The sequence below is a fragment of the Alosa sapidissima genome, chromosome 11, assembly GCF_018492685.1.
Source record: "Alosa sapidissima isolate fAloSap1 chromosome 11, fAloSap1.pri, whole genome shotgun sequence".
NCBI classification, from domain to species: domain Eukaryota; kingdom Metazoa; phylum Chordata; class Actinopteri; order Clupeiformes; family Clupeidae; genus Alosa; species Alosa sapidissima.
In genome coordinates this window covers 8,089,346-8,103,159 of record NC_055967.1, presented here as the reverse complement: position 1 = coordinate 8,103,159, position 13,814 = coordinate 8,089,346, and the positions used below count along the sequence as shown (strand labels likewise).

The following is a 13,814-nucleotide window of genomic DNA, read 5'->3' as shown; positions in this document are numbered from 1 at the left end:
GACTCTACTCTGACCCGCTCACACACCTCCATCCACAGCACGAACAGAAGGTGTGTTTACACAGACAACAGTAGCAGTAGCAGTACTTGTACGACTGTATTTCTTGTAATGTGTCTGTGTGTGTGCATGTTTGTGTGGCTGTGTTACAACATGTTTGTGTGGTTGTGTATCTGCCAGTGTGTGGGTGTGTATGGGTGTGTGTGCGTGTGTGTTGTGTGTGTGTTTATATGTCCAGGTGAGTGTGTGTGAGTGTGTGTGAAAGCGGTTATGCTACCTACCTGCATGGCGTGTGGTAGAAGGGGTGCCCTGGATAGGGCAAGTGGTTGGAGTAGTCAGACTGATTCCACATGGCTCTTCCGTAATCCGCACACGCGAGTCTGTTTACCAACGCAAGGTGAGCGCAGAATGACTACATTCAAAAAGCCTGCCCAAGCCCTACCCTCCACCTCGTCAGACAGAGAAAAGAGAGAGAGAGAGGGAGAGAGAGAGAGAGAGAAGGAGGGAGGGAGGGAGGGAGAGAAGGAAGGAAGGAGGGAAGATGCAAATTGACACACCTGCCGTAATCTAAGTACAAGGGTAAAAAAAAGGAAAAGCAAAAAGGAAAAGAATACGGAACTAAGACAGAGAAACCCGAGGAGCAGGATTCCCTCCAGCCTCCTCTAACGTCACAGCAGCGCTACAGAGAGAGTGGGAGGGACGGACAGAGAATGAGGGAGAGAGAGAGAGAGAGAGAGAATGAGGGAGAGAGAGAGAGAGAGAGCGGAGAGATGATGTGTGTGCAGCGTGCGTACTGTGTGCTGCACTGCTTCTCTGCTCTGCTGTCTGGTCCCTCTCCTGCTCCCAAACTCACAGCAGAGCCTCACTCTGACGTACTACCGCGCGCGTATATACAAGGGGAGAGAGACCGAGAGAGGGGGGGGGGGGCGGAGAAAGAGAGAGAGAAAGAGAGAGAGAGAGACAGAGAGAGAGGGAGGGAGGTTAGGAAAGAGCGAGAAATGTGAGAACATGGAGGAAGGAGAGGGAGCAAGAGGGTGGGGGGGGGGGGGGGGGGGGGGTGATGTGAGACAGATATTAAATGGGAGGATAGAGGTTAAGGAAGCAGGGAAAAGAGCAGTAGAAGTGAGTGAGAGAGAGAGAAAGAGAGGGAGAGAGAAAGGGAGAGAAAGGGTGGGAAAGGCTAGAGAGAGTCTGCTTGTTGTGAGGGAGGAGAGGTTTGGAGAAGAGAACGAAGAGGTCTGGACAGTTCTTCTCTTCCTCTCCGTCCTGTGTCTCAGGCAAGGCTTGGGTGCCCCACTCCATAGAGCGGGGCAAGTGTGTGAGAAGATACACTCCGCAGTCTCCCTCTACAACACTGGCCAGGCTCCAAGAACCCAGGGATGCAACACACATCACATCAATAGGCCACATCATCTAACCAGGCATTTCAAACCACATGCACCTCTTCTGTAGAGTGATCCAATCAGGCAAGTAATGCTAAAAGTGAACAGACCACACATGAACGCTGTGGCCAGTACCAGGCTTATCATGCCTTATCTTGTGTAAGAATAACTGCAATGGATGCCTTTGGCAGAATTACACAGTTGGCACCAGTCTTTTCTGTGATTGGCTATGAGGCTAATTCAGCATGCAGGCAATATCATCTCATAATAATGAACCTCTAACCACAAACAGTGACTAACTATAACAAAGTGCATACCACACATTACAGTGTGCTTCTACACAAAATTATTTCACAATTTAACTATAGGCAAGTCATTCAACCATATTTACAAGTAATACTGTAGTATTAGTTGTTATGGAGTATAAAATCACTGGACCAGTGGATCATTGGACCGCTGAGTGAGGGCTTCTATATGCTGTCCCATGACCATCACAAAGGTGTGAGCGAAGGAACTCCATCAGTGCTATGCCAGCAATCACTGCTGCTACCTGGGCACGGGCTGTTCCTGCATCCCCCACAGCCCCACGCACACATGGGGGCAAGCTGCAACGCTGAGCTGGGGGCACGGTGCCCAGTAATTTAGTCGCCAGCAGTGGCATTCATCTGACGTCACACACACACAACACACACACACACACACACACACACACACACACACACACACACACACACACACACACACACACACACCAGCCTACGCATTCATGTATTCACAGCTGTAGCTTCTCTGCACCTGCACCCAATGATCTGGCCTACATAAATGACTGAATGTCACTGGTATTTTGGTCCCTTTCACAGATGCCAACTGGGTATGCAGTAGATAGATTAAAGACATTCTTCTCAGATTTATATCTATTGACATAGTGAACACTTTGTCATAAGGAATGCTTTGATACCGAAATACTATTTTAAATGTACGTGTGTGGACTCCAGGAGACCTTGGAGTTCTTTCTACCCATTCAATTTACACTCTTACATATAAGAATATGCACACTACAAGACAGGGACAATAATGGAGGTTAGGATGGTTTTAAACAGAATCATAGTTGTAGCTCTAAAGTAATAGCTTTTGTCATTTGTTCTGACAATAAAACCACAAAACCTTGTTTCTAATGAGAATGAAAGTAGTGCAAGGTCTAAGTGGATCGGGAATAGCCGTTATGACGGACAGCAGTAGCCCCTGGGGATTCATCCTCATTAATCAGAGTCTGAGTGGGGAGAGTGACAGGATGCATTTACTCAGATAGGTCCTTCTTTATCTATGCAGTCAAACAGAGAAATATAAGAGAGAGAGAGAGAGAGAGAGAGAGAGAGAGAGAGAGATGTGTGTGTGTGTGGGGGGGGGGGAGTACTGATTGGATGAGAAACTTTAAATAAATAGAATCAGATACAATCAGATAGAAACAGACCAGAACAATCACTAAAAGCTGCAACACAGTGACTCACACACACACACACACACACACACACACACACACATACACACACATACAAACACAAAAACACAACCACACACACACACACGCACACGCACACGCACACGCACACGCACACACACACGCACACATACAAACACACACACACACACACACACACATACACACACACACATACACACACACACACACACATAAATCCAGAACTGACAGACAGAAACGAGAGATAGAGACAGAGAGAGATGTGGTGATATGAAGAGATAAGGTGATAGAAACGCAGACAGAACTGGATGCAGCATGGGTGATGGTCCTGGACAGGATGTGGTGGTGCCAGCGCATCCGACACACACTCTCTTCAAACGGCCCCTCGCAGAACATCTCCATGGCAACCAGACCACAGCCTGCATAGCCCAGCGCATGGAGAAATGATCCGACCATTAGGAAGCTGAGTTCTGCTACAAGGATGGATTCCTACGCTAGCTGCCCGATGGCCCGAAACATCACTGATGGCCCGAAACATCACAAGGAATCTTATCGTGAGTGTGTAGCCAAAGGCCAGTCCAGTCACCTGGAAGAAATGGCCTTTCGGTAACAGGGAGCGAAGAGGCATCAGTTGTATCTGACAGCACAAATAGCCAATTTGTCCTTCACAAGTTTTCACACTCACAGACACACACACACATACACAAACACACACAAAGACAGCACAAACTGTCACAGGTCCCATGGTCAAGGTGACATCCACTAGTATATGGGGAGTGTCCTATAAACCTGCTTTCCTCGTCCGTCTCTTCTCTCCACCCATGCACAGCTCTCTCACCTACATCCCAGAGTTTGGTCTAACATTTGCTTGTTCTCATTTCATTCATCTATATGCTGGTCTACAAAATATGCTCATTACAATGTAGTAGTGTGTGTGTGTATGTGTGTATGTGTGTGTGTGTGTGTCTGTTAAAAAGGGATACAATTTTTCTTTTTCCTCTCTCTGGGGGTCTGGTGAACCAGATCCTTCTCAGTGTGCTCCTTAGATGTACTATTAATAGTGGGAGAGACTTCTCGAAGGATCCTTGACTGGATTCTCCTGTTTACCAGTGAGGTCATCAGCCTGCCTGACATCACCACAGCCTCACAATGTCGTCGCAGAAACACACCTCACTGCAGTAATAAAACAGCCCTCAACCCACGTCACCATGGAAACAAGCCTCCAAACGAACCATGTCAACAGACAGAAACTTCATGTCACCACATGTACTGGCCTGTCAATCAATTTCACCAGAGAAACCATCTTCAACACCAAATGGACTCTTGATGCAGCAAGTATCCGTGCTGACAGATAAATGGTCTTTATGGATCACCTCTGAGGAACGGAGATGTAGCCTGACAACACAGTGTTTAAACTCAGCACTCTGGTGGCAGCCGAACAACTAGTCTTCCTGTGGGCAGACACACTACAGAGAGCCCCGTTAAGGAGTACCACAAACTTAGGTTACTCAGGCCCAGCTCCAAAAGATGTTGTTTACCACACTTTCCCAACAAATGACCCAAATAATTAGCTTAATTGGGCTGAGTTCTCAGAAGCCAAAATAACTTATGTCACACCTGAGGCCTGTTCCATGTGCCTGGATGACCTGGGACTGCTCGTCCTCAAGAGGAGATCTGAAGACAGAGTAGGCTTAGATTTGGTAGACTACGTTTGTTGGTGCATGCCTGCCTCTGCTGGTGGTATTGATATGGTGATGAAAAATAATTAATTTAATATATATATATATATATATAAACCTACTTGACATTTATGCTAGCCCTACTCTCTCATACCCCTATTTTTGCTTTTTGACTTTAGATTCTGTAACTATTCAGAGCCACTTTGTTCCCATTTGCTAGACTTTTTTTCCTTTCCCTTTTTAGCTCACAACGGGCATACCGGCCGTGAGGAGAACGTGAGCTGTATTTTTTGAACAGCATAATGGTTTACGTAATCACGGACTGCACCTTTAAAGGCTGCATGCATTAGAATCTCACAATGCCAGCGTGCCACCCACCGGCCTGGGCCTTTGTGTGCCTGAGCTGCAGCCCTGCCTGCCCACAGAGGAGGAGAGAGACGAGGCCGCTGGGCAGTAAAGTGGCCGCACCTGATGGGCCAGCTGCCTCTATCTCTGGCTTCATACCCATGCAGTAATGTGGCCCGTGTCTCTCTCTCTATCTCTGTGTGTGTGTGTTAAAGGAGAATTCCGGTATGATATTGACCTAAAGTGTGTTGAAACATGATACCGAGTGTGAACGTATGTCTCATAGCCCATCTCGGCTTGTCCCCTGCACTCCAAAATCTGGCGCTAGTTAGCCGATGCTACCAACAGCTTTTTCAATGGTGGTGCTTCTGCATCGGGCTAGCCATGCAAATAAATCACTGTTTTACACCATTTACGAGGCTCAATGTATCTCCACACTTCATTGGTAGACTTCCGAGGGCCCTGACATTTAAAACGAGACATTGAGAACTTTGAAAAAGCACTGGTAGTTTACTTACAAGACGATTTATACAGACAGTATCTTCATGAAGTTTAGCGTTTGCAGCCATCTTGAATTTAGTCACTGACAGATATTCACCATGCATGCCCACTTCTTTTAATGCTACACACTAGATAGAGCTCTCAACCTAGCCATTCACATAGATATTTAGGTCGAGAGTGGCGTGTTGGATGGAGGTCTGGGGGCGAGGTGTGGTTGGTCGTGGTAGTGGGGGACGTGTGCATATGATGGGGGCCTGGGGGGATGGGTGGCACGCAGGTCCTCCTCTCTGTCAGCTCAACTGCCGGGGCTGGGTGGAACTGTGGCCATTAATGGGTGCCCAGGTTGTCAATCAGTCAGGCAATCAGTTATTCTTCTTATTACACTCATCTTTAACAGAATAATTACAACTCCTCTCCTCTGAAATCCTCCCTCTCTGTGTTCCAGCTTCTCTCCTCCTGGCCCAACAGCAAGCCAACCTTACACATATGCGCGCGCACACACACAAACACACACACACACACACACACTCACACACATACATCCTCACACACTTACCCCTTACCCCCCCACCCACACCCCCATCCCAACACCACCTCATTCACACTCTCAGAGCTACCATCCGCACCCCCCAGCCCCCCTTCTTGTCATTCCGGTCATCAATTTCATCCCTGATAATCATATCTGTAATCATCCTGGACGCAAATCATCCTTAGCCTTTCTGTTATTAATGTTATGTGTGTTAATAAGCCATGTCAATGTGATGTCTTGTTAAGTTACAGTATGTGTTTGTGTAATGTACGTCTGTTTGTCCGATGTAGTATTCTTGTGCATGTCGTTGTAGTGTTGCATTTTCTGTAATGTCAATGGTGTTTGCAATAAAAAAAAAAAAAATAGAATTTAGTTACGATAAGTCGAGCGACGAGTAAGAATGAACAGGTATGATAAGGGATCAGATTCCAAAAATAATTCAGTGGAAATGCATGGATTCCAGTTTCTTCCAGTAGCAGCAACTGGAATCCATGCATTTCCACGGAATTATTTTTGGAATCTGATCCCTTATCATACCTGTTCATTCTTACTCGTCGCTCGACTTATCGTGACTAAATTCAAGATGGCTGCAAACGCTAAACTTCGTGAAGATACTGTCTGTATAAATCGTCTTGTAAGTAAACTACCAGTGCTTTTTCAAAGTTCTCAATGTCTCGTTTTAAATGTCAGGACCCTCGGAAGTCTACCAATGAAGTGTGGAGATACATTGAGCCTCGTAAATGATGTAAAACAGTGATTTATTTGCATGGCTAGCCCGATGCCGAAGCACCACCATTGAAAAAGCTGTTGGTAGCATCGGCTAACTAGCGCCAGATTTTGGAGTGCAGGGGACAAGCCGAGATGGGCTATGAGACATACGTTCACACTCGGTATCATGTTTCAACACACTTTAGGTCAATATCACACCGGAATTCTCCTTTAATACATTTGTGTTAACGCATACAGAAGTGTGTTTATGGATTTGTAGGTGTGTGTGTGTGTGTGTGTGTGTGTGTGTGTGTGTGTGTGTGTGTGAGATTGAAGGGAAGTGCTACTCTTAGGGATAGGTTGTGTCTACGACTTATTGTCTTTCATGATACAGTGATTAAGTATCAGTCCATACTTGCAAATATCAGTAATCTAGGCTATGCATGTAAGCTGGCAGTATTACTACTTGGCAGCATGGCACATTAGTTTCTAAAAAATAAAAAATTGTGGGTTACAATTGGCATATTGCCTATTTAAGAGAAACAAATACACGGGTTTGAATACGACATGCGGTCATTTCCCGATCCCATCCTATATCTGGGGCACGTATTTGTCTGAATGTAAGTGTGAATGTATGTGCATCTGTGTATCTTTAGCATTGTGTGTCTATTCTTCTCATCCCTGACTGCTGTCACTGGGGCTATGTGTGTGTGTGTGTGTGTGTGTGTGTGTGTGTGTGTGTGTGTGTGTGTGTGTGTGTGTGTGTGTGTGTGTGTGTGTGTGTGTGTGTGGCATTGTGTACTCCCCATCTCTAACAGCTAAGACTGGGGGAGCAGTATTTGTTTGTGTCCACATTCTGCATATCCGCATGATCTGCCTGTTGTTGTTACATGACTGCTGAGGTGGGTGTCAATGATGCCACACAATACATGCGACCCAGAGTGGGGCCTGGTGGGTGGACTGGTATGTGGACACAGGAATGCACAGAACCAATGCTTTGTGTTGTGGTGTATTTGTGGTGTATTTTCTCTTTGCTTGATCTCCTTTTCTCGATGTACTTTTTTGGCCTTTCCTCCCTGGAATACTTCAACAGTGTGGTGTTTCACACATAAATAAATGATAAATGTTCTTCATACCTTCATAAATGACTAATACAGCAGACTGAGCAACCATGATAACCACAGAAAACCAATAGTTTACAAAGAGTTCTCACAGCGCACACTACAAGCAAGCTATTATCACAACCACAGCACATGCACCCAGAATGTTTTATGAACTTTATTTATGCATTATGCTTTATAAAGTACTTCATTTGGTATTTTGTGTTGTTTGTCTTACTTAAATGGTGTCCTTTCCCTCAAATTAGATCCCCTTCACACTTTCTTGCTATTTAAATCCTTAACTCTGAGGCGGTCAGACGTTTCTTTCATATAGCACGCTAGTGAACAAAGCCTCTGATGGTGACTAGACATGGCGTGCTCTGGAGAGGTATACCTGAGGGGACACTTCTGATGCAGTCTCATATCTATCTATCTGCGTCTTGTTAATCAACTCGGCGCTAGCTGCTAATTCAGACAGACAGGTGGTGTTAAACAGGCAGGGGACATCAAACGCCAGCCTTCCTGAGTTTGCTCGCTCTCGCAGCTCTGACGTCTACAGCGAGGAAAACGGGGCTGTGAGGGACTCTGCTACAGCGCTCGTCAAGTCCCAGAGCACCCTGTTCAGCAGCACTCTCCCCAGAGCTGAAGGGAATGCAACCTGACAGAGAGCGTAGGGAAGAGCGTAAAACCAGCAACAACATAGCCGAGGTTTCTTGAGGGTTGGCACCACGAGGAGGAAGAGAAGAAGAGTGTGTTCAGAGCAGATGTGAGGCTGCAAGTCTTTGATGGTCCCATTCGTGTCTGAAATCAGGAATACTTTCTACCACAGTGCCAACTTGACTGTTGTACAAATGCCATCGCAATGAACTGATCTAGGATCTGCTGTGAGGAGCCCTGCCCTGTAGGCTGCCTGATGAGATGGAGAGACTCAACAGTGGTCCCTGCTGTCTGGTACGAGAGTGACAGCACAGGGTGTTTTTTCAGTCTATCTTACTGCTTGCTGGTCAGGTTGTCAAATTAATAAATGTCTATTTGACCATCTGCGTGAAACACTTGAAAAGTATGTAAAATTAGATTTGTGCGAACATCCAGCGCTCAGGTGATGGGGTAGTGATGTCTATGTTCAGCTAGTCAAATCATTGCCTTCCTTTCCCCCTGAATATTAATGATAACATAATATAATGAGCATGTTATTTCAAAAAGCACTATCAGAAGTGGATTAGGATTTGGGTCAGGAGGATTAGATAAACAGCAACCGAGACTACAGAGCCAGCTTCAGGTCAAATTTTCACCAGACATTAGTATTAACTTAGGTAATCCACACATATAAAAAAATCCAAACATTAATGTTCATAGGTAGAGTTATGAGTAAAAAAGTGGAATGCCACAGGAAAAAAGTATTTAACACGCCTACTGAAATTTCTTAAATACTTTGTAGAAAACCCTTTATTTGTAATGAGAGGTTCAAGGCATTTCCTCTATGGCGAAGCTAATCAGTCGCAGTATTCAGGTGTGATTTTGGCCCATTCTTTTAAACAGATAGTCTTTTAATATTGAAGATTCCAGGGGTCCCTCTTGTAAATCCTGATCTTTAGGTAACTTCCAAAACTGTTCAATTGGATTTAAGTCAGGGCCTGAATTTCCTTTCTCTGAAACCAATTGAGAGTTTCCTTTGCTGAATGCTTTGGATCATTGTCCTGCTGAAAGGTCTAGCCATGTCTCATCCTCATTGTTCTGGTGGATGGCAAGATTCTCCCAGAAAAAATGGCTCCATTCATCATTTCTTCAACTGTATGAAGTCTGCCAGTACCATGAGATGAAAAACAGCCCCACACCGTGATACCTCCACCTCCAAACTTCACTGTTGGTATGGTATTTTTAGGGTGATGCACAGTGCCATTTCTCCTCCAAATATGGTGTGTAGTATGACATCCAAAGAGTTAAATTTTGCTCTCACCTGACCAGAATACATTCTCTTAGTATTTCATAGGCTTGTCCAAATGTTGTGTAGCAACTTTCAATGAGCTTCAACATGTTTTTTTCCCTGTGCCATTCCACTTTTTTACTCATAACTCTACTTAGGGACATTAATGTTTGGATTTTTTAATATGTCTGGATTACCTAAGTTAATACTAATGTCTGTAGAAAATGTTATGCGAATAGCCTCTCTAAAAGTATACTTACTCAAAAAAATGTTGATGTGTTCAATACTTATTATGACCGCCGCGCAGCGAAGCAGCGGTCATATAGGTTTAGTCAGATTGTTTTTTTTTCTTTTTCGCATGTCCAAATTTCCGTCAAGGATTCCTGGGACACTGAAAGACCGGGGTACACGAAACTTGGTGGGCATGTAACCCCACATGGATAGCATGGAACCATCGTTTTTCGTTTTGATCTGTAGCCCCCCCGCTGGACTGGACTGGAAAGGAGGGTAGGGCAGACACAGTTTTCAGTGAATATCTCGACAACCGTAGGGTTTAGGAGGACCATTTTTTTTTTGTATGTTTGCCTCCAGGGATCATGTTAACCCATTCCATGTGCACACATGTGCATAAACAGATACACACGCACACACATACATTCACAGTAATCATATGTATGACACATACTCACACAGTAGACATATGTACGCATGCATGCACATACACAAACACACATACGCAGACAAACACACAAGCACGCGCACGCGCACGCGCACGCGCACGCGCACACACACACACACACACACACACACACACACACACACACACACACACACACCACACACACTCACATACACATAAACATAAACGTGTGCACGCACACATGCACACAATTCAAGAATTTCTCAGAATTATGAACAGGCAAGATGGGGGTGGGGTTGTATAAAATGAATTTTACATGTGAAATCTATGAACTAATCATGTTTTGGTACTTGTTGTCTAGCAGATACCAGTGAGAATTGAGTGTGGATAATGCAATTTAGTGAGACAGTTAGAAACATATAGGCCTTTCAGCGTGATTTATTTTTGTGGAAAAAATAATAAAAAAAGTGCTGGACTGGGCGGCGGTCATATTTTGTACCGCTCTGCGGTACATCTAGTTTTCTCCGCTGTAGTCTGCATAATGCATTACATGAACATTAGTTAATGACAATTAATCAATCAAATTAATACGGGGAAACATTAAGCATTTTTAAGGGCTATAGGGTATGGCTTAGTTATAGACACTTTGCATCCCATGTACAGAGACACAACTGTGAAAGAGCACAATAGATTTTTTTGTGCATACACACTGAACGGATGGCAAGAAAACTGAACGGCACAATTCGCTAAATTTCATAAAAAAATGTATTGCACTGTGTACTGCACCCAGCCACCTGTTACAAAATCAATCCAGACACAAAATCTAAGTTATAGGCTGGGTTACTCGATAAATATGGGGTCTGAACAGCATGTCTGTGCACTGGCTGAAACCATCTTAGCCCAAGAGGCAGCAATGAAGCCTGCATGAGTCATTCTTAAAACACGAAGATCTGCCCCATTGCTTCACTCTGAGTGCCCAGTGGCTAAAAGCAAAATAAAACATGAAGTGGGGCAGTGATGCTTTGCAAATAAGCCTGTCAAAGGCTGCTTGTTAAAATAAAAATGTGATTCACCCTGATAAAAACACCTTTGCTTGTAGCCAAAACCCTCTCAACTGGACACACAGACATAAATAATAATAATAATATTTGAGTATTAAAATAAGTTTATTTTATATAGTGCCTTTCTCAAACCCAAGGTCGCTTTAACTACACGGGTTGTAAATCTGCTGTCCTGTCACCAAGCAACAATCCATTGCTTCCTCTGGGAGTCTCAATCACTTGTGAGTGAGAGGGTGCACTGGGTGTAAGATGCTGAGGAGGTGACTAACAGCACTCTGGGGCATACAAAACTGCTGCAAACACACTAAGAGTCTGTTGCCCCCTTTGTATCACTGCAGCAATAGATCACTAGAACATTCTACAGTTGATTCTGGTGTTCTTGGAGTTCCATTTCCCACCATGTTGCACAAGTGTTCTGAACAAAACAGTGAATGGCAGAATTGCAAACAGCAAAAGACATACAGTATGCTAACCCACACAAACTGTGAAGTCGATCAAACCCAGCACCTGCAGAAAGCCATATGCTGTGTCACACAATTCACACCTTATTCGGCAAAACAGATGGGACGGCAACATAAACTATTCTACAGTTGCACTCAAACACAGTGTAAACAGATTCCCTGCAACAACACCCAACAAAACACCCATGCCATGTTATTCTCACCCATTCAAAGTACATACGGTATGATTCAACACAGAGTGAGAAAGCACTAAGCAAATATCCAACAGAATGTCACAGTCCCACACAAGGAAGTTATAAAGGATAGTTCATTTCCTGCAGTGCATAACATCACACATTCATTCACACACTAATAAAAGTGCAGACACAAACTCATGATGCACCATTTTTTGGCAACAAGTCAAAGAGTGCACACATATCATGTAGCCTATGACTGCACAACATATGCTATTCCACACAAACTCAGTGTAAGGCTTCAGCGCATGCCACATATGCTATTCTATACCCAACACCACGCGAGTGCACCTTGCTCATGCTATTCCATAACAACCCTGACTAAGTGTGCTATATAAAGCATGCTATCCTAAAAACATTGCCATCACACACTCAGTAATAAGTCAAAGCATGCTAACTCTGAAACCCTATCACTAGACCAAATACTATCTCACAATCCTTACAGCCGAGTCTGAAACATGCTCAAGTTTCCTAATTCTCTGCATATGCATTCAGCAACCAATGATCTCAAAAACACCTGGATTGGGTCTGGCTAACTAGCAAGCTAGCACAAGCTAGCACACTTTCTATCACCGCCATTCAATCCAGACAACGTGGTATACTTTCTAAATACTGAAAATGTCTATGTGATGCGTATTTCAGCTGATTCTGTCAGTTGGATGTATCAATGCATGATCATAAAGAAGCGAGCACTAACACACCAATGTTTCATACCCTGTGCAGGTGTATGAGTGAAATACCTGTCCTGCCCGAGTATGGTTCGGTCTCTCCTGGGCCAGGCCAGCTTGTGGTGGACCAGGACCAGCTCGTGACCCGAGTCTCCCTGCGAATCGCACGAGCCGCAGTTCCCCATGTCCACTCCTCATGTGCTGACCACAGGCAAACACAGACACCCCACAGTGTCTATCAAGCAGTCTCGATCTAGACCTGACCTGACTAACTTACTCTTTATATTTATCTCTCTCTCACTCTCTCTCGCTCTCTGTCCCTCTCTCTCGCCTCTCCTCTTTCTTGCTGTCTCTCTCTCTCTCTCTCCTCAGCAGGCCACATGATCTGGTACCACGCCACCCAGAAATGCCTATGCTAATGTTTCTGTAAGCGGGGGCAGGCACTGCTTGTGCGGTTCGGAGGGTGTTTGTTTGTGTGTCTGCTTGTGTGTGTGTGTGTGTCAATGTGAGTGTTTGTGTATGCATGCATTTGTATTTGTGTGTGTAGGAGTGTGTGCATATGTGCTACATTCATGTGTGTACTTTTGTGTATTTGTATGTGTGTGTGTGTGTGTGTGTGTGTGTGTGTTTGAAGGGATGTTGTTTGGTGATGTGTATCCGGCACCAAGGACCAGCGGTCTGAAAGCTCACAACATGACACCGGCTGCCCGACCGCTGGGCCTTCTCAATCCCCTCTTTGTTCTTTTCACCTCCAGCAACCATCTGAAACACCCACAGAACCACAGATACACATCTGTCCATCCACACAAATACACGCTCTCACTCTCTTTCCATCCCTCTCTCTCTGTCACACACACACACACACATACACATATACAAACACACATGCAAACAGATACAGATACATAACCATATGAACTGAAAAACATGCCCATATACAAAGGGATATATTCAAACACCTAAATATTCATGCATCCACAGATACTGTATGTGTAACAGCTGCCACACACCACATATACACATGCACAAATACAGACACAGACAAATAAGCATGATCAAAAATACCTAAACACATCTGACACTCTGCCTAGCTCCACTACAGTTCT

General features: G+C 44.6%; 1 protein-coding gene across 4 annotated transcripts in view; it reads right to left on the bottom strand.

Moving 5' to 3' along the window:
* The window catches only part of plekha7a (pleckstrin homology domain containing, family A member 7a), a 77,145-nt gene that overhangs the window by 56,732 nt on the left and 6,599 nt on the right, over positions 1-13,814 (bottom strand). Inside the window, exon 1 of one of the 4 annotated variants that reach the window (XM_042108956.1) lies at positions 12,781-12,923. The exons of 2 other annotated variants lie outside the window; for them this stretch is intronic. In XM_042108956.1, the coding sequence (XP_041964890.1) occupies positions 12,781-12,893 (113 nt within the window). In that variant the 5' untranslated portion in view covers positions 12,894-12,923. Of the gene's footprint in view, positions 1-278; positions 651-12,780; positions 12,924-13,814 lie in introns of those variants that run through there. One more of the 4 variants, XM_042108957.1, reaches the window with a different exon arrangement.